Source organism: Metopolophium dirhodum, chromosome 6 (assembly GCF_019925205.1).
Source record: "Metopolophium dirhodum isolate CAU chromosome 6, ASM1992520v1, whole genome shotgun sequence".
Taxonomy (NCBI): domain Eukaryota; kingdom Metazoa; phylum Arthropoda; class Insecta; order Hemiptera; family Aphididae; genus Metopolophium; species Metopolophium dirhodum.
Window position 1 is genome coordinate 32,484,438 of NC_083565.1, and position 23,390 is coordinate 32,507,827.

General features: G+C 32.1%; 1 protein-coding gene across 2 annotated transcripts in view; it reads right to left on the reverse strand.

Moving 5' to 3' along the window:
• Nucleotides 1-23,390, reverse strand: part of LOC132946396 (protein CBFA2T1) — a 119,497-nt gene that overhangs the window by 44,294 nt on the left and 51,813 nt on the right. Inside the window, exons 3-5 of one of the 2 annotated variants that reach the window (XM_061016385.1) lie at nt 8,494-8,616; nt 5,614-5,747; nt 4,479-4,625 (exon numbers count right to left, since the gene is read on the reverse strand). In XM_061016385.1, the coding sequence (XP_060872368.1) occupies nt 4,479-4,625; nt 5,614-5,747; nt 8,494-8,616 (404 nt within the window). The remainder of the gene's footprint in view (nt 1-4,478; nt 4,626-5,613; nt 5,748-8,493; nt 8,617-23,390) is intronic. The other variant, XM_061016386.1, reaches the window with a different exon arrangement.

The window sequence follows — 23,390 nt, forward strand, 5'->3', positions numbered from 1 at the left end:
TAAATATTAAAATTTTAAAATGTGTAACATGAAACTTAAAGATGTATTTTAAAAATAAAGTGAAATGAGTTTTGGAGAAGTTTTCTACGACTCGTTGCAGTTTGAAACGTTAAATACCAAATCAGATAATAATAATCTCCATTCGGCACACAGATATTTTGGATCGTAAAAATAATATTGTCAATTTAAACGATAATAATATTATTATGATTTTTTATTTTTTATTCATACAATATTATGCAAACACCTTGTTACACACTATTATTATTTTTTTCCATAGCTATTGTTGTTATTGTACTTAAGCTTGCAGAACGAGCACATCCGATTTGTTAATTTATTAATATTTCACCTTTTATATGACACACCATGTTGTGTGATCATTCCGTCGGTTTTAGCCGTTTATTTCAATAAAGTATTATGACGATATGACATTACGTAAAATAAAATTATATACAAAACAATTTAACAGTCTCTATTAATAAAAATATGTCAATCATTTCAAAATTAAAAAAACGTTTATTATGAAACTCAAACATGTATTTCTAAAACCAAGTGAAATAAGTTTTGGAGAAGTTTTCTACGATTCGTTGTTAAACGTTAAATACCAAATCAGGTCAAACCTAACCTAACCGAATCAGGTAATAATAATCTACATTCGGCACAGAGACCGCGTGTTGGGTTGTAAAAAAAATATCGTCAGTTTAGATGATAATATTATTATGCTTTTTAATTTTTTATTCATACAATATCGTTCAAACAATTCACAATAATAAATTATCAAGGCTGGGCATTAACGAGTTAATAAGATGGAAGTTAAGTTAAAAGTTAAGTTGATTTTAACTTGTTAACTTAACTTCCTATTTCGGTGCTTTAATTAACTTAACTTTAATTTAACTAATTTGCCTCTACGTTAACTTAAAATCAACTCATATTATTTTTTATTTTTCCAATTGAGTTGATTTTAAATTTTAATATTATCCAGAAAAATATTTTGTTTATTACGAGTTTTCGGTTTGTAATAATATTATAATAAGTTCGCAGAATATAGAAAATATTATCAGAAAAAAATAAGATATATTTACAAAGAACTTTGTATTTGTGTTTATAGATAAAAACTTATATATTGTATAAATTACTAAATTATTATTATTTGAATAATTATTTATTGATCTCGACGCGAAAATAATATATTTAAAACCGCTGATATATATTTTTACGAGAATTCGATTTCAAGACGAACAAAATATCAAAAAATATACGAGTCGTACTTATATGCAAAGGCGGACTTTCCCAGAGTATTATAAACCAAGTTGCACCCCGGGCCGAGCACGGATTAAGACCTTTTGAGGCCCAGGGGCCAAAGCTTTAAATCAGGCTCCTGTACGAAAAAAAAAAATTATATATACAGTGAAACTTCCATATAACGAACTTCCATTTAACGAAATTTTCTGTTTAACGAAATATTTTTAAGAACTATGACCTTCATTGTTAATTACACGTAAATTTATCTCCAAATAACGAATCTGATGTTTCTATATAACGAAATAATTATTCAATAAAAACCAGTTTTTGTAAATGTTGTCACTATCAAATTGATAGTTTATGTCATAGTTCTAAAATTGTACATGAACAATTATGTATCCGATAAAGATAAGACACCGAAGGTAGGCAAACTGATTAATTTTACTGTAGTACACTTCAGTTCCAATATTGGTGCAAACGAGTATACATTCTTTCGTTTTCTCTTCGCCCGTACAAAAAAAATGTCAAAACGTAAATGTTTATCCTTCGCCGATAAATTTGAAATTTTAAACGAAGTTGATAAAGGTGTTAAAAAAAAAGATATTGCCGCAAAATATAGTATTCCAACAAGTTCTCTATCAACCATTTTGAAAAACCATGAAAACGTAACCAATCAAATGCAAAATTCTTCTCTCCTCGGCAATAGAAAACGAATGAAAATTTGTGTCTATGAAGAAGTTGACAACGCTAATCTTAAATGGATGACTTGTAGGTATACGAAATAACAATCTGCCTATATCAGGATCGTTAATCAAAGAAAAAGCAATTTATTTTGCTCAGAAATTTGGTTTTATCGATTTTCGTGCAAGCTCTGGATGGTTAGATAAATTTAAATCGAAATTTTGTGTTTAAGGTTATTTGTGGTGAGAGTGCTGATGTCCAAGAAAATGACTGTGAAATTAAATGTTTTACCAAAATTAATTGAAACTGTATTTTATTTAATATTAGGTACCTGTTATAATAAATATACATAGACATTAGGTACATAGCAATAAATAATGAATAATGTATCACTTTATTTATAAATTATAATTTACTAGCTTTTTTTCTCGCTAAATAATCATGGTTTTTTTTTTGTTTAGATGATTTATGCACTGTTATAGCCTACAACGAAAAAATTAATGGACAAATCCGAGGCCCCAAAATAAATTCTAACTATCGAGGCCCGGGGGCCATGACCTCCCTGGACCCCCCTTAATCCGGAATTGCCCCGGGCCCCCGTTCGTATTTGGAACAAAAGCCCCGATTACCATTTTCGGGCCCTTTCTTAAATTTAACTCTTATTGTAATGTATAGAACTCTATTCTAATTTTAGTAAGATACGGACCCCTAATTAATTTTTCACCCCGGACCAAAAGTGGCCGGTCCGGCCCTGAAGTTATATGGAAACATCACTGCGGAAAACGGGTCGAATGCGAATGATACCGTGGTATATATAGGTACCTATATGGTTATCGCGAGCGGTTCATTAATAATATAGGTACCGAAATATGCCCCGAGCTGTCCTGCAGGGGGAAATGTCACATAAAGAGATGTATAATATATATCTTGTCAGGTACGACTCGTACATGCGAGTGCGTTTAACATAATATATTAAATATATTATAACAATTATTCCCTTTTGAGTTATCCGATATTCGTTTTATACCCGTGTAACCATCAGCCCGCTGCAGGCTACTTTCAAAAAGTGTGTTGACAGACGGCTTACAAATTATTATTATTATTACTATGAAAGCGTATTATTATTATAAACCTTTGTCGCAGCGATTAACAATATTCCGCTTAAATACGTGCCCGGCGCACGTACATAAGTTATGTACCGAATGGTTTGTCGGAACGCTAAAAAACGTGGAAATAACGATTCGAGCGAAACGCTGCAGCGAGAAACACAATTTGTATTTTCTTATTAGTTAAAAAACTAACGGTTAAAGTTTTAAAATAAGAAAAAAAGTTTCCAGACGATTCATTTAAAGTTGCGCGGATTAGTAAAAAGAGTGCAATTTTTTCTGTCGATATTAAAACGATATACATAAAATATCGTCAAATGTTGTACCTACCCTATATAATATGTACCGCTGTATACCACGGGGTCGTCGCGACCTCTCCCGTCCAGTGAGGTGCTTTGAGAATCTTTGGTTTTCTGCAGGTGATCGACCACTATACTTTCTTTGGGCGATTACGACCAGAAGTGGTCAATTTAATGGAGCGCGACATAGGGGCGATCGGCCTCTGCAGTGTTTTTAACGTGCCTATTATAGATATGTTTTTGGGCTGGGTACAAATTTTTTTTTCTAACCGATTTTCGTAACGCTATGCGTTTACTTCCATAGGAACGTAAATCAACAATACAAATAAAAAGTAAATTAAATTAAATTAAATTCCTAACAAAATGTAACATAATGCTACCTACTAGATATTTTTCCACTGCATTATACACAAAAACATATCTATGATTCCTCAATTTTCCTCGCACAGTAAAAATATCTAGTAACATGCTTGCTACCTACTTAATATAATACATATATACAATGTATATAAATCTTAAAAGTGTGCTCTATATCTATATAATTTTAAATATGATCCACCAATTTTACTCTAAAGATGAACTGTTTGGCCACCTCTGCCGTACAGTAGGTATATTGGATAACATAATGTAATCATGAAATTTTATTTGATAAAAAAAAAACTCTGCTCTGATCGTACCAAGTCATATAATATCATAATTAGGACGATGCTTTCCAAGATACAAAATACGTGTTTCAAGTGCACACTATGTGCTAACGACAAACTTTTTTTTTGGGGCATGTTTCCGTTTTTCCAGGTTTTTGACGTGCATTGTTTATTTTTTAAGGTCGTTTTTAAGTTTTAACCTATTTCTAGAAATACTTGGAAAATAAAATTGTGATAAGACAACATAAGGCAATAAAAACGATTTACAAATTTCCGAAGAAATCCTGGATCGATTCCGGTTGAATTTTTATAGGAAATTTTTTTTTTTAGAGTTTTTAGTTCTCAAATGCATTTGTTGAAAGGGTATAATATCATAATACCTATAATTAACACCAGAAAGGATATTTTGTATTATTTCGTCCATTTATGAAAATATGATTGATCGTCACTGTTTATGTGTATTTTGTTTCAACACAATATTTTACTTGCAATGACGTGCTTATTACCTGTTTGTTGTTACGGGCCATTAACAGCAGATCACGTTGTAGCGAAGGCAGGTGAGTCCTTAAAAACGGCAGTACGAATGGTCGTAACGGGAAGTTTGTCATTTCTTGTATAATATGATGAAATTCTTCAACACTTATCAAATTGTTCTGCGGAAATAACGACAAACGAGTGAATGAATTAATAAATTATAAATTATATTTTGATCGCATTAATTATTATTATTAATAATTAAACCAATAGGGTTTTATCTACCGGATGACTAAACAACTCATTATTTAAAAAAAGTATTAATGTTTTTGAAACATTTTTTTTTTACATGGTTTCTAAATGTTTTTTATCCTTAAAATTTTTTAAATGTTTTAATATTAGAATATCATTCTGTTTTAATTTCATATTCCAAAGCAGCACATTTTTTCTAAGTGTATTTCGATACTTAAATTACAATTTAGGACGAGTAGGTAATATTATAAGTATTTAAAGTTATAACTCTCTCTAACTACTCATCCTAAATTCGATATTTATGTACCAAAATACTCAGAAAAATATTCTGTTTTCGATGATGAAATCAAAACTGTACGTTGTATTTAAAAAAAAGTAAATTTCTTAAAAGTTGATTAGAATAAAAATATTAAAAGTATAATTATTTTTAATGAAAACGTTGTTTTGTATAAATACCTGACACTTGAAACTATGAAAAAAACATAAATACTTTTTGAACAAATGAGTATCCCACGTTAAATGAATCATCCGGTATATAGGTCAAAGTGCTGTTCCGAGCATTGTATTTAAGACAAATCGAGTTATAAAATGAATTAATTTCCCGACTCTCTACGTCCTTAAATTTCCACCGATAATATTAACACTACTTATCTCATTTTTAAATAATATTATTATTGCATCAGAGTTGTATTGCACACAGTATAATAAATAAATAAACATTTTATCGACATTTAAAGGTCGAGTAAATATATAAAAACGCGATTAACTAAAATATTATTATTATACAGCGTAACAAGAATCAAAACAAGTGTCGACTTACAATCTGAGTATATTGTTTTTTAAATTTTCTTAGATTATTTTCTATAAATTTATAAAACAACGTAATAGGTATGCAATATTCGTTTGGGTACTTACCACTAGGGTGAATATCTGACCCTTAACTCGTTCACTAGTCTGCGGCGATATCTGTCCACTGAACTGCACCAGGGTGGTAAGAAACCTTTTGAGTTTGGAGTGATTTCTGAACGTGTCGGACGGCGGACTCGAACCTAAGTGGACGATAGAAGAAAACGTTTACCTATATGTACAGTTATTGATGATCTTTTTGATTCGTTCATATAATTAGCAGCTAGAAAAAAATATTGTTCAGTGTGGTTCACCTGCAGCAAGCATGATCTTCCCTTTTCCCTCCCACAATACTTTAAAATTTTTCTATTAAATCTATTTTTGGTATTTTTTAAATATACTTAAAGACCATATATTTTATTATTTTTTCGTACTACTCAGGTACAAAGTGTCTTGCCATGGAGATGCAAATTCCTGTTTTTCAAACGAGAACCTCCCTTTTTTACAGTAAATTATTTAGTATTGTTTAAAACTATGTGCACTGAGTAGAATATGTCCACAATTATGCGTTTTTTGAAGATGGGGGCTATGTCGATTAGAAAATGTTAGTAATTAAAATTAAACAATCAACATTTATCATTTAAAAAAATGGTCCAAGTATAATAATAATAATATTAGATCCACAAGAATATTACAACCAGTGCAAATATTTTAATAAGTGAAAAACTATACTCTTTCGATTTTTTTATTAGGTATACCAAAAATTTCAAAAAAACGACGCACTTAATTATTTGGAATACAAATGAAAGGTCCTCAGTTGAAAAACTTCAGTTTGCTACAAGACACTGCTGAAGTAGTAGGTACATCCAATCTCAAGAATTTTAAAATATGGTCCAATAAAATTGAAAATTGGAAAATTCTAAAAATCAGAACTTGAATTTATTCATTACCTATCGAAGCTGTGGTTTTCAAACTTTTTATATATGCGTACCACCTACAAAGTTTAAACTTTTTCATGTACCACTTGACAAATTAACAACATTTTTTTTGCTTATCAAAAATGATGTGTCCTACGTTATTTTACATGACGTATGGAATTTTATTTTAGTGGGAACTTCAACATTTTATAAGCATTTAAAATAAAATGAAATATGTTCAATTATTATTTATTTTATTTTTAATATCAAACAAACCAACTAATATATTTTAATGTGAATCCATTTCGAATTTTTTTTTTAAAGGCCGTCTTTCTTCGCGTTCCACCTATATGAGCTTTCTTTGTACCACAGGTTGAGAAACGCCGCATTAAAGGAAGAAATGGGGATGAGCAAGCTTGGTAAATCACCACCCTTCACCATGTTCAATAGGATATGTTATATTTTCTTGACTATACGAACAGAGCTTGTACGTTTGTGCATTGGCAATCCGATCAATTAGATCTCAACTTGCGTACTTTTAATAATATACAAACTGATATTAATCGTATCACTAATTTTGTGAGAATCATTTTTGTAATAGTAAATGCCATAAAATATGGATAGCAACCCCTATTAATGTGAACTGCAGAACCGAGAAAATTATTTATGAAAATTATACATGAATAACTACCCCACGCTCCACACACGATAAGTCACGTCAAAAAGGTTAATATCATATTTTATTTAATAAATTGATTACATCCATTAAAAAGTACATACAAAAACGCTTTAATATGAAATTATAATAATAATTATATACATAGTTACTGTTATAAATCAACTGCGTGCTTATACTGCGTGTACTTAAAAAACTTTATTTTTATTGTAGTGAACACTATGTTTATTATACGTTAATTATTTTAGCAAAGAATAGAAGTTAGTGAGTATTATCTGAACAAACGCCTTTATTGAGTTAAGTTGAAAGGTGGGGGCCGATATAGGAGCAAAGTCCCCCACACTGCCTACATTTTAAATACTACGTTTCAACAGCACAATATATTTGAATTCTAAGTATATTTCTATTATTTGTTACTATACGTTAGTGAACGTAGATTTTATATGCACACAGTTTTTCCCAATTATTACATTCCATATGTCACTTGAAAAAACAATTTTAAAATTCCTATTTAGGAAACCGCGGTTGCTGCAGGAAATAAAAATAATAATAATTATCCGTGATATAGGTAGTACGCTCTAGTTCGCAGTTCCGACGCATTTCAACACTAGTCCACGTGTATATTTGATCAAACAATCATACAATCTAAGCCTGCAGGGATGGCAAATAAGTGGCACGCGTGCCATGGTTGGCACGGGAGAAATTTTCGATGGCACCCGAAAGACTTTCATGTGTCCATACATATTTATGAACCTTGCAAGCAACGGCATATATAAAAAGTCTTTGAAGCAATATGAAGTAAAATGTTTCTAACAATCAATAAAAATTGATTTTTTTAATAATTTTTTCTACATTATTATCATTCATTTTTCATTTATATTTTGTAAAAATTCTCCGTGTTAACAAAATTAATTAGTGGCACGGCTGAATTTTTTTTTAATCGTGTCATATATTGGCACGTTGACCAAATCTTATTTGCCATCCCTGGTCTAAGCCAAAGGACAAATAATAAACCCTGATATCAACAATTATTTTGGGGTGCTTGAAAAAATAGTAGGAGGAAGTCCGTTCCCTGCGCATCCCCTCCCCCAAGTTCTAGCACTGGATAGGAGATAGCAGAAAAAGTCCGCTATCTACTACACCGCAATATACATATAAACGTAAAATGTGATTACGATTGAAAAAAAAAATCCATCTAGTATTTAAAAAGAAATTTCTAGAGGAAAAAGTCGTTTCAAAAAATAAAATTTCACAAAGTGGCTGGTGTCAAAACAAATTTTAAAATGTCAACAAATCGCTTAAAGATAATATTAATTTATCGTCCAGCAAGATTATAAGACTCAATAATATACGTACTTTCGGATTCGACGTCGATTCGCGTCGGTAACGGGTGGGTGGGGCTCAGCAAGTGTTCGCCCGACGAATCGCTAGTGGACGTCGACGAGAATCCAGCGTCTTTGGATTTGATTTTTGATTTACCTAAACGAAAAGGAATCGATAGAAAAATTAAAGTAAACAGTTAAATTATATTATTTTGTTTTTACATTACAATTTAATAATATTAGTGACGGACAACAATATCGATAATAGTTATTCATTTGTATCTTCAATCAGCAGTGTAGAGCAAATTGTTGAACTAACAAATAATACAATATTATTTGTTCAATATTTATTTATATTAACTATCAATTTTAATAAGTACTAACAATAGGTGATATTTAAAATAATTCAAAAATATTTACGATATCTTCGACACGATATCGATATCGTACAACTTACGATAGCTTACGATACACAATAATATCGCCAAAATTGGAACGATACACAAAACTATATCGTCGGCCATCACTGTGCATTATACAGGGTGATTTTTTAAGCATGCTCACCCCATTTTTTATGCTTAAACTATGCATATTATATTCAAATTTGGATTTTTAGAATTTGTAAGTGTCATCAAAGACGATATAATTTCGATTACTTAGATTTTTCACAACATTTAAGGAGTATCCTGTGGCGATACCAACTCTTGTTTTTCAAACGACAACCTGTATGTTTTAAGTCAAAATGTGATTCAGATTAATTTTCTGAAAACTTTGACGTATCGTAATCGAAATTTGTACGAAAATATTCAACGCGTTCCTCGTGTGCACATAATATTATCGCTGTACAAGTGAGCCAGTGAACGCATATACAGTGAAACTTCCATATAACGAACTTCCATTTAACGGAATTTTCTGTTTAACGAAATATTTTTAAGAACTATGACCTTTATTGTTAATTACACGTAAATTTATCTCCAAATAACGAATCTGATGTTTCTATCTAACGAAATAATTATTCGATAAAAACCAGTTTTTGTAAATTTTGTCACTATCAAATTGATAGTTTATGTCATAGTTCTTGAACAGAGAACAACAATTACTCTGCGAGATTGTATTTCTGAGGTATCGAAAGCTTGGAGAAGTGATTTTTTTAAAACTTGACGATATAGAAACTTTTTACGAAAGAAGGACAATTTTCAAAAATAATAAGCAAACAAAACTATTACTGATTATTTCTTTTAAATTATATTTAAGGTTAAAAATTAAATTAAACTGTAATATGATGTTTGATGTTGTTTTTACATACATACAATATACATCATAATAAAAAAATAATAAAAAAAAAGTTGAAAAAAATACGTAATTCTATTTAACGAATTCCTCTATATAACGAATTTTTTTTGCTGCTTATTCGACTTCGTTATATGAAAGTTTCACTGTATTAGAAAATATTGTTATTATACGAAGGGCGATACACCAATGACGCGCTGACCCCCATTTCCCGCCCCCCCCCCAAATTATTATTCGGCCGTAACGACGTGAAATTATAAATCGAACAAACAAATAAATAAATATACGCGTTCGCGCCGTTCGTATAATACATTATTATCAGGTATACGACCTATATATAATACCGTTCATTTCATTTTTTTTTTTCAAAAACTTTTTTAAGCACCGCTGCCCCGTAGCCCCGCACACACAAAAGCCGCCGCGCTCGCGATCGCTTATATACGTCATCATACGTGTGTGGGTGGTGTGGGTGAGCTCGTATATAATATATATAAATACATACATATGTGTGTGTGTGTGTGTACCAGCCGTACCAAAAGCCACGGCGGCTTTGCCCGCCCAGTACGTGTCCGAGTGTTCGTGACACGTCCATTAGCGGAATTCCGTTGTGTCATACACATAAACACACCGCCGCGCCACCGCCACCGCCGTCGTTTCTGCGAGTTATTAGTTTCGGCTGCAACTCCTGCGGTTGATGTGCCGTGCAGCGGCGACGACGACGACGGCGGCGGCGGGGGCGGGAGGTGGTGGCCGGGGCGGGGGCGGCGGAGGCGGCGGGGTTGTGACGTGGGTTTTGCGCGCGCGGCAAAGGAGAAAATATACGTCGGTGCGGGGTCGGTGGGTGGGTGGGTGGGTGGGTGTGGGTGTGGGTGCGGAGGTGACGTGCACATTCGCCCCGAAGAACTTTTCGGGGCCCCGAGCCCGCGGGCTGCGAGCGGGCCCGCGCGGTTCTCGGTTGTATTCCGGCGGGAGATACGCGCGCGACGTTTCGCCGGTTTCAGCGATATTATTACGTAATATTGTAATGCAATAATAATATTTTTATATAAATCGTGAGACAGCGCATTACCGAAATATACCATAACGATAGTGTTATGAAATACCGAGCGTAAATATATGGGGAGGTAAACCCCCCTCTATCTGTGCAACCCAAACGGTTCCGGTACATGGGACGAGAAAAATTCCTCGTAAATTTCCTGATAAAATTGTATACTGTACGATTTTAAAAAAATACCAACAAATTTTCAATATTTTCGGGACCCCGAGCCGGCCGAGTACGCGGTCTGTTATACGCACTCCTAAAACAAGACTGCCACAACTCAAAATTTATAGTTTTGAGAAAAATATTAATTTGAAGTTTGGACCTAAGATATTTTAATGAGTTTTATACTTATGCGTTTGAAATTTAACACTTAAACACTTACAATCATACTTTACAATATTAATTTTTCAAATATTTTGAAATTCACTCTTAAACCCAAAAATTTAGACTTGTGGCCGTTTACAATTTTTTAAGTAAATGCAAGACTGCCATATTTTGAGATGCGACTGTATTGCATACAGAAATTGATTTTTAGATGGCCACTTATTAAAATACGGCAGTATTGAATTTAAGCCATGAAAAAATGCAAGTATAAATTATAAAATGCAATACTGCCACAACTCTAAATATTGCTGTTTTGCACTCAACATATTACACGATAATTAGTTTTTATTCGGTGCAAGAACGCCACAAGTCGAAATAAGGCAGTCTTGAATTTCGACTTCAGCGATAATTTGGATAAATAAAAATAAGTATACTGCCATAAAGTAAATATGGCTCTCTTGCATTGAAAATTAATCAATATTTAAATAATTCAATACCGACACATCTCTATATAGTGGCTAAATGAAAAATGATATTGAATGTGGCGTTCTTGCATTTAATAGAGCTTATTTTTCTCCATCCAAAAGTAGGTAGTCATAACTCAAAATTCATGAATTTTGAGTTGTGGCAGTCTTGTTCTAGGAGTGCGATTAATATTCTGACGCAATACTCGCGACGTTTACTCCCCGTCGTTTAAATAATACATTTTAGAGACGCGAGTGCTGAAAATGTACCAGGTAAATGTTTACCGTAAATTTTACCAATTTTTTTTCACCGGTTAACTATATTTTTTACCGAAAAAATTTGTGTGGCTCCTCTAATCAAACGAGTAATTAAGAGGGTATCAGCGCACTGTTTGATTTCTTTCTCCGGCCCACGCGCATCATACAATAAACGTATTCATATTTTTTGTATGTTTTTTAGTAATCTCAGAGCAAAATCACCCATCACAAAAATTATAAATAGTAATATTTTTGAGGGTATGACATATTGATTTGTCTGAGATATTGTCTCGAAAAAGTTCAAACATAATTTAAATTATTCACATGTACAAACATAATGTAGGGTAAAAAATTAGTCGTATTGAATGCAAGGACGCCACATTCAATAATATTTTTCATTTCGCCACCAAAAAGATGTGTCTGTATTGAATTTATCGATTTTTAGATAATTTTTAATGCATCAGAACCAAATTTACTTTCGACAACTTATAAGTTATTTCATTTATCAAATTGATCGCCATAGTCAAAATTCAAGACTGCTTTATTTGGTCGTGTTCTTGCACTAAATAAAAACTAATTTTCTTCTGATAATAATATGTTGAGTGGAAAACAGCAATATTTAGTGTTGTGGTGGCATTGCATTTCATAAACTGTGATATTACAGCCGTACTCTGACTTATATTTTCAAATAGAATTTTTTTACCGTCACACCTCAAAATATAGAAGTCACAATATCGCATTGACTTAAATAATCGTAAGAAGTCATGAGTCTAACTTTTTTGGGTACAAGAGAGTATTTCTTAATATTCAATAACGTCATAATCTAAAGTATTTGTTTTTACTTTGTAAGTATTTACAGTATTTTAGTTTCAAATGCACAGGTAAAAAAACTCTTTAAAACTGTATCTCGGCAAACTTAAAACTTCAAAGTGCTTTTTCTCATTTTACACTATACGTTTTGAGTTGTGAAAGTGCAGTTATTCTAGAGGTGCGAATTTTCGGTTGAACTTACAAGATCACAAGACGCAAGTGTGGGCCACACGACAAATTATTAACGTCTAATATTATTATTTTAATTTTTCCTCGCCGGCGTTCGTCCGCTGCAGACATCGCTTCAAACGAAAACTCACGGGAAATCCTTATCCATATCGCGTTGTACACAGGTGTTTGTGCGAGCGTATATATACGTTAAGATTATTCGACAAACAACACTCGACGCCCCCTACTTTTCATCTCCGACCGTCGACCGAAAATACCTTTAACTTTTAACCCACAACCCACGCTAATCACATACATAAGTACACCGCATATACCGGGTGATCCATTCAACGCATGAGTTCCGAAAACTATTAACGTTTTCGAAAATATATTTTTTACAATATTTTGATATTTTTTATTGTTATCGCTTTTTTAAATTTTTGATTATTACGATGATAACTGATTTTCTCGCAGAACTTATCGGTGTATAAAAATCGAATACTGTGAGTTGATATATTTGAAGTTTAGGTGAGCCGAGTCGAGTGGTACAGCTGGGTCACCCCGCAAAATGTTAGTCCACTACTTATATAGTTATATCAGTACTTTAAAATATATACTTATGTAAACTACTTGTCTAAAATTTGATTTTTATAAATCGAAATACTCCAGAATAAATAATAATATTCTCCTTCAGAACATGAATTTAAAATATATAGCATAATGTAATAACGATTTAAAATAGTCAAAAGAGTAAAAAAAAAATAATGAAATGACAATTTCAATTTTATTTTTTAGCATTAACAATAAAAAAATGTTAAAACATATTATACATTATTTTGCAAAAACATTTTTTTTAAATAATTGTGTCAAAGAACAATTTCTAAAAACGTTATAGTGTTTCTCGAATTAATATTAGTGTCTAGCGTTAAATGTATCACCCTGTATATATACAACTTAATACAATATATTATGGTATTATTATAATACTTATCCCGAACACCCACGGCCCGTCGACTTAAAACGTTAGCGATGAGGACGCCTTCAGAATATGATATTTCACGTTTCGTAAACGATTTCTGGGAAAACTTCGAAAACCCTACAAATACGGCGTTTGAGTCCTATAAACGAATACCCGAAGGAAATCCCACTCGTTTGTTTTTAAAAATTTTCCATTCTTATCTTCCGGTTAATCCACGTCGTATAAGAGATTTTATTCATACCGCCGCCGCCGTAATGTCTAGTTCAAATAATTTTTTCGTCAAACTTAAACGTTTTGATTCCTAGAGAAATATTTTGTCTGAATAATTAAAAGTAATAAAGGAGGGATTCTATTTGAAAAATAGATGTTTGTACTGTCACAAGATCATCCTAAAGTGGTTTTTTTCCGAAAAAATGATTTTAAAATAATAATTATATATTAAAGAACTATTTCTTACCTAAAGCGTTATGGTTTTTCGAATTAATAAGTGTCTCGCGTTAAATGTATCAAATCGTATATGAGATTATATTCATACCGCCGCGCGCCGCCGCCGTAATGTCTAGTTCAAATAATTTGTTCGCCAAACTTAAACGTATTGAATTCCAAAGACATATTACGTCACGCCATGTCTGCTGAATAATTAAAAGTGATAAAGTTTCTATTTGAAACTACTTAAAATACTGTGTACCTTACCGGTGTCCACATCAGCACCCGAAAGAACTTTTTCATGTCTTAAAAGACTGAAAACATACTTAAGGAATACGATGGCTGAAGTAAATATAAAAAAATAGTTACTTTTCGTCTTTAAGGTTAGTATAAAACTATTTATGTATTTACTTTTCAGACTCGACTAAATGTATTAATTAACATTATTATCAATTCACCGAGAAGTTCCTATTACGCCCGAAGAAATTATTGATATTATGTCGCATAAATTTATAAAAATAGACATTATATCGTAGATTAAAATTAAATTTAACATTGTGTAGAAAAAATTACATCATTTTTTTTTCATACAAAAATTAGCTAGTTTTTCGGGGTATATATACAATGAAAATTCCTGTCTACGCCACTGTAGCCGAATATGTAATCGTTTTGGTGTATCATACAATATGCGTTTGGAAATGAAAAATTGTTTTTCTTATAATACGAATTGAACAATTATTATAATATATTCATAGGCGCTCGTCTTGCAGGGTCCGTCGGAAAGTTCTCTCGAGACTATAAATATACGCTCACACGTTAAGCCACAGAACCCAGGTGTGCGCCATGTGGGCCCGAAGGTCTGCAGCTATAAATGTGTCCCACCCATCGAATATATATAAAGACTTCCGTTTTTATCGGTACTGCAGGCGGCGTGGCCGTCCCGGACAATCTAAAATTGTACAAACCGATCCGAATCGGAACGTCGTCGCAATATTCTAGACAGACTGACGTTTCTCGACTCGTGGTACACGTACCATATCACTATAGTAGTGGTACGTGGAAATCCCACAGGTGGTACGCGATGGACATAATCTCCCCTTATCAAAAAAAAAAAAAAAAATTGTGATGAATCATTATTCACATTTATTCATTTGGTTCATTTGATAATAATAATAATAATAATTTTTTATAAAATATAAATAATTGTACATAATATTGGAGTTCCTTATAAAATAAAACTCCGTTCATATAAAATAACGTATACATTTTTGATAAGCAAAAAAAAAACGTATGTTATTTGGTCAAGTGGTAGGTATTACAGAACATTTTCACGGATATTTCCAATTTTGTTTTTATTCGCAACCCCCCTGATTGTCGAGTTTGTGAATTTTCGCAAAACAAACTTCAAGTTCAGAACATTTTCTGTGTTCTTACTTGAATTTTTTTGACAATATTTCAATTTTAAAGCGAGATAATAGCATTTAATTGGTAATAATTTACCTACTATCATAATACTCGCATAAAATTGAAAAATCGTAAAAAAGCCAACTCAAGAACACAGATATTGTTCTTAACTTTAAGTTTGATAATAGATCAATTCACTCTAATAATAACGCTCTATATTATAATTATAAATAAAATTTTTCTTTTTGTGCGTTATATCATAATTTTGAAATTCCTAATATAATAAAATTCCATCAATATAAAATAACGTAAGCATTTTTGATAAGCAATAAAAATTAGTGTTATTTGATCAAGTAGTATTTATGAACATTTTCACGAATATTTAAAAAAAATTGTGATGAATCCATTATTCACATTTAATCATTTGGTTCATTTGATAATAATAATAATAATAATTTTTTATAAAATATAAATAATTGTACATAATATTGGAGTTCTTTATAAAATAAAACTCCGTTCATATAAAATAACGTATACATTTTTGATAAGCAAAAAAAAAAACGTATGTTATTTGGTCAAGTGGTAGGTATTACAGAACATTTTCACGGATATTTCCAATTTTGTTTTTATTCGCAACCCCCACTGATTATCTAGTTTTGGTATTTTTGGGGCGGTAGTGAAGCATTACCATATTACCCCCCCCCCCTCCCCCATTCCCCTCATATGCAATATTATTGAATCGCATAAAGTGTTAGATATATTATTATTATTATTATTATTATTCTCTATACCTATACTTATCGTTATGTGATCACTCGCGGATGATATTGTCAAAAACATAATATTTAATTATTCAAAATAATATTAGTTTTGAATTTTCGAACTCGGAGTGTTCTTCCACACTCACAGTCGTTCTACGTCCCTCGTCTTTCACACCCGTTCGTTTTATCTCTCTCTCTCGTAATTTCACAACATTCGACTTGTCGCCTGTTTTCCGTCGCTCTCTCTCGCACTCATCTCTTCGTCTCCACCTCGCCCACCGCGGGCCACGATTTTCTCCACGTCTCCGTCATCGCCACCGCGCACTGTCAGTCGGCCCGTCCAAAGTTTGAAGTCGAAATTAACGGAGGAGTTCATCCCGCGGCGGCCCGCCCCCGGTGGGTGGCGGCGGGTGGGGGATTCCCAGCTGCGCGCCCGCGGAGTTGTTGATCCGCGGGGTGCGGGGGAAAGTGCATTTATAGAGATAAGGACGGATACGTGCCTAGTAGTCGTTCGCAGGACTTGACACGGATCACGGCGTTTGTTTATTTTTCTAATGGCACTGGTAAACATATTATTGTTGACGTAGCCCAGTGTGTTTTTATATGATAACACGACCGATGTTGCCGTATAATATATATTTTATATATAAGCTCTCTTTCAGCCGTTTTCCAACGTAAATACAATATAATATGCGGATAAGAATCGCGTCGAGTGACAAAATATAAAAACTAAATATATAATGACGTACGCACACCCACTACACCACGGTGACCCACTCGATCACGTGCAGCAGAAATACAAATAATATCGTGAACGATGCACGTATCGCATGTTATATTATTATCTATTTTTTTTTTAAATGTATACATTTTATTTTATTTTGGTAAAAGGCTTCCCACTACAGACGTTTTTAGCGGCCTACATTGACCTAATTTTTGAAAACACACAAACACATTCATTACATTATACATCTTAAATGTTCTTATTACAAGTATAATATAATAATATATTTGCGCAAAAGTTGAAATTGGACCCCCGACGAAAATAACGTCCGACAATCCACCAAGAATTTTATAAATTGGCTATTTTGAATTTCACAAAACAAATTAACATTAGGTTTTAAATTTTGTATTTTCCATATTATATTATACATGTAGCGCAAGAGTCAATGACTCATAACCATAGAACGATACTCAATATTTTTCCTCTACGAAGAAAATCTATGAATCATAAATATGTTTTTGTTAGTAATAAGTAACGATGACAACGAAAACCTTATGAAAAATCGGTGACAAACAAAAATCGTGTACCCAGCCCAAAAACGTATTTATGTTAAAAAAGTGTATAAGTGGATGTCGCTTGGCTGTACAGTAGGTTACAAGTGGGTCAATGTAAGATGGATTGTATTAAACTTTAATTCAATGATATCATTGAATGAGAAAAACGATTCTGAGCGGAAACGGTTTTGTCAGTCTGGATATTTTATATTGTTATTGTTTATTATAGCCTGTAAGTTGAATTGATATTATAATATTATAATTTTTTATCCGTTTCTGTGGTGATAAAGAAAGCGTTAGAAATTAAAATCCCGTTTTTAGCAGTTTTTCATTAACAGTGGTTTTTCCCGTGGCATTAAATAACTATTGAGAAAATCGAAAAATGACATCTCTAGAAATTTTTTACACAGGATAAAAACAATTTAAAAAAACACCATAGTAAAACCACCAGCTCCCTCGCTCCGCTCAGGATCTAAAAATAGATTAATAAATATTAAGCGACTATTACCATGAACCTAATTGTAATTGTACTGCTCTATGTTAATATTTCTTCTCACATTTTAATGTAAATCGATTATTCGTTTATGTTTCACGTTGTGCTGAGTTATTTTTAAACTATAATTTTTAGTAGGTACGTCTTTTATTTTCTATAATTTATACTAAATAATATTATTACCTACTTATAACTGTATACAATATTTTTTTTATTAGTTTTATAATCCACAATCTATTTCAAAGTTCTGTGACCATCCGTCTCCAACACGAGCTCAGCTTAAAGGAGGATATTGATAATCGAAAAAATGATATACATCAATAATTATCGGTCGATAAAAATATTAAAATGACGTCAAGAGGATATAGTTTAATTTTGTATGTACAACTTTACGTGTTTTCTCGGAGAATGAGATGAGGTAGGTTTAACCGATATATTATGTATTATTGCGATACGCGTTGCAATAACGTGCAATACGCGATATATTTAAAAACGAATTGGCGCACAGCTGTTTCGCGACTACGACGACTATACTACTCCGATTTCGTCTATCGCGAAATTAGCGTAAATCCGTTGACTTTACGACCCATAATAATTTATATTACCGTTCGGAATATGAATAGGTATATATATATATATATATATATCGGTGCATATTGTACCGCCTTCGCCACCGCCACCGCCGCCGTGCAACAGAAGTTCCTAATCGATTCCTGTAAAAATTGGTTGCATCTGGGAAGTTAAAGTTAAGCTGTGACCGGTCGACCGATACCGTTAACGTGCACCTGAGCTCCATCACATCGCGCGAAATAACCCTATATATACCCCGCGCCTAATCCCTCGCTATCCATTTGCAACCCCCTCGCCGCCTCCGGCAAGCGCAAGCTGCTGCCACCGTTCCCGTCATCCTTCAACATTAATAACATATCCAGATACCATTATATAATGTATAATATATATATATATATATATATATATACACACACCTATGTCGTGTAGGTTATAGCCTCTAGGTAGGTATATATATGATATAAAATATATAGGCGGTGTACACACTTTACAACGATCGTTGTCGCGTTTCGAACACCGCACGACAAATGTGATCGGTATAAAGCACGATTGAGCATAAAACGATTGAGCGCATACCTTTTTAGCACCACGATTGAGCATAGAATATTTTATGCCATGTTGCCACATTCACGTCGCCGATGACATTTTGTAGTTTATTATTTTCACGTATGTGATACACCGCAATTATTATGATATCAGACGAGCCCCCCGGCTATTTACCGACAATGATATCGATTAAAAAATTACTTCCGGAGCAATAAAGTTCCACGACGTTTTGAACATTTAGCATTGCTGCAGGTGGAAAATATAAGATGATTAAGATATACAATTCCAAAATTATTGTAGAAATAATATCAGTGTTCGCGGATCACCTATAGTCGTGTCACATAAAGTGCGTTTAACATAAGTGCGTACACCTAGTTTTTATTTTTTTTTCTTTACTATGGATATAACAATTATTTTATCAGAAAGAGGCAAAGAATTGAACTAAACGCGAACCATATTGCGACACATAAAAATATTAGGTACCTCAGAAACATTCTGCCACCATACAGGCCACTAAGGCCCAGGGGTAGGCAATGGGCGGCCCGAAGGAAAAAGCTCGGGGAGCCTGGGGAGACTGGACCTCCAAGTGTGTAACTTCGCTCTTCAAAATGACGTTTTTAAAGAACATATATCGTTCGAGATCACAACTGATCAACACCTTGAAAACACTCTGCAGCGCATTAGTATTGTTCTCGCCAAGAATGCCAAATTTAAAAACTGGCTAATATTATATAATATTAAATAATTTGTTTTAAATAGCTTAAAATGTATTTCATACACAAAAATAAACGCATTATATTAACTAGTATTTAAGTTTTTTCTGGCCCTCGAAAATTTTTTTTCAAATTATCTGGACCGCCGTAGAGTTTAATTGCCGATTGCTGCGACTAAGCAGCAGTAACTCCATTATTGTCAAAATCGAATGTCAATAAATACTAATACCGTGTTAATTCACTACATCGATTATACCGTAATACGAATTCTCAATCCCCAATTTCTCAGTTTTTCTCATGTATGCATACGTAAGTTCATTAAGATCACAAACAATAATAAGCTGCAGCGTGTCCAAATATACTATACAACAAAAATCAGTACAAGCAACAGTGTGTGCATGCTAATAGACACATGACTGAATCCTGTGGGGGTAAGGAATGAAATAGATCTACTGAAAATGATCTTCAGAAAGACGACTTGAGCTATTCGAATCTGTCGGGCAGCTTTGCGAGGTCTACAGTGTATTTTCATGCGATAAAATAGCAATGTGTTGCATAATTCGGCAGGTGGTTGAAGAAACACTGATTTGTAATTTATTCTACAAGCACCACCGGAAACAACCTGCAGCATTGCACCGTATCCGCTGCAGTTTTTTATAATTTTTTAATAAAATATGTCCGTGTATTATAGTCGTTTCGATGTAGGTCATCGCCGATCGACCATGCGAAGCGACCACCGTGGTTGGAAATCTCTACCGCTCAAGTACTATAGCTAGTGGTATACCATGATTAATATTATTGAGCGCTTCCTCGTGTACGATTTTATCGTTCGGGGTAGTTACCATTTATGTGAGAGTTAACATTTTCTCATTACAATATTAAGTTTTTTTTTTAATTCCATATTATTATTACTATTATTTTAAAAAATACGTATCGTAGAAAAATGTTGAGTAGGGTCGGGACCCCACGTAGAGTGCACCCCCTTATTGTTAATTATCCTATCGTGGTTCTCAGGCTTTTTCAATCTGCCCGTATAGTTTGAAAATGTCCATGTACGTTATTTTACAACTTACAAGCATCATTTTAACAATTTTTGTCTTACGTTTAAGTGGCATAATTTTTTTTTTCGTCAAGTCTTTCTGTTACACGGTATAACTTACACCTTGAAACCTTGTATATGTGATGTGATATACCTATTGGTATAAATAGCTAGGAATATAAATGGTCTAACATTTTTTTGAACTCTCTTTTATATACAGGGTGTCTCACTGCGATCTGACAAATGAAATAACTTTTGTTCTAATTAATATTTTTAAAAAATTTCTTTTAAATATAATTCATAGACTATTGCGCTACATTTTTAGTATACATTTTTTATTTTTTATTTTTTAATACTGAAAATAAAAAACTTAAAAACTGATAAGAAAAATTTCCAAAATATCCAAAATAGCCAATTTGTAAATCTGATTTTCTGAAAAATTTATATCGTAAAAACATTTATTTAAGTCAAGTGGCTGATTTTTTACTATTTTTTTAAATATCAATATTCTTGTTAAGTAATATACGATCTAGTTTATGTTAGAAACATTATAATTTCAAAAAATATAAATCATTTTGAAATTATGTTACAAAATGTTCATATAAAATAATTTCAAAATGATTTATATTTTTTGAAATTATAATGTTTCTAACATAAACTAGATCGTATATTACTTAACAAGAATATTGATATTTAAAAAAATGGTAAAAAATCAGCCACTTGACTTAAATAAATGTTTTTACGATATAAATTTTTCTGAAAATCAGATTTACAAATTGGCTATTTTTGATATTTTGGAAATTTTTTTTATCAGTTTTTAAGTTTTTTATTTTCAGTATTAAAAAATAAAAAATAAAAAATGTATACTAAAAATGTAGCGCAATAGTCTATGAATTATATTTAAAAGAAATTTTTTAAAAATATTAATTAGAACAAAAGTTATTTCATTTGTCAGATCTCAGTGGGACACCCTGTATATATAGATAAGCAATATGCGAATAATTATTTTCACATTGTACCATGGTAGAAAATGGTAGGCAATTAAAAGTAAAAAGGTAGACTGTTGTTATATTTCAATTTCGGAATATTTAAAAAAGTTTGTAGGGGAAAACCAATTAATGCGTGCAGATGTTTCCTAATATATAATAACAATAATAATAAAAAATACTCCTATAAGGAAACTTAACTGAAAAACATCAAGTCAACGTTTTTAAAATTGATCATCATTCATTATTCATATACTGTAGTGGTAGAAATTTAATTTTAAAATACATTAAGGAATCACAAATAGGTACCTATAACAATTATTCTATAAAATATGTATGTTAGGGCGAAGTACCTACCTATTCGTTTGAAATTCAAATAATCATATACGTAAGCATCAAAGTATATAGGTATTAAAGTTGGCAAGATCCATAAACAATCTATTTTTAAGGAGTTCAAAATTAGGAAATATGATAAAGTCAACAACGTAATGCGAGTACGAGTTTTGCACTCGTCCCACACAATGATAGGGTACTAATAAAGTGTTCACACCTATCTATAATGCAACTTCCATAAGCCACGTGCTTAATCTTTTCGTTTTATGTTTAGCAAAAAGAACGCACTTTTTGTCCAACATTTATCGGTCGATTTATTTTAATAACTTTACTATACGTAATTTTGTTTCTTTTTCATTTTTTCTTTCCACAACACTATATACAGTTGTTAGATAAAAATATTTTGTAATAATTCTAAATAAATGGTGAAAAAAATTGGGTTTTTGAAAGAGAAAAAATATGTAAGAGTAATACGCGCAGATATTGACGAATTCTGATGAAATGTGTACAACTGAAAATCTCGAAGCAGTCCAAAACGGTTTTCTCCGTTATCTCTCTTTCGAATTCAAAGTAGAACGCCAACTGAGTATAATAGTTTGTTAACTTACTTTAATCTAGAATCATTAAATAAAAAAGAGATTACCTACACTATGTATTTTTACAAAAATCATTAAACAATACCATAGATTGTTCATATTTGTTAGAACAATATTAAAATTTCGAATTAATAACAAATCTAGAAGAAATCAAAATTGTTTTATAATTAATAATATTTCTAAAAATTATTTACGTTCTTCGCCTGTAAATATATTGATGACCATAGGAAAACTACAGAGTTAAATTTATTTTAGTTATCTGTAAAGTATGGTTTAAAATTATGTATTATATTATGTTTGTATACACTGTTATACTATAAAAAAAAAAGCGGGCAAGTGGATGTCGCTCTGTTGTACAGTAGGTTACAAGTGGGATTGTATTAAACTTGAATTCAACGATACAATATCATTTCACAAGAAAAACGATTCTGAGCGGAGACGGTTTGTCAGT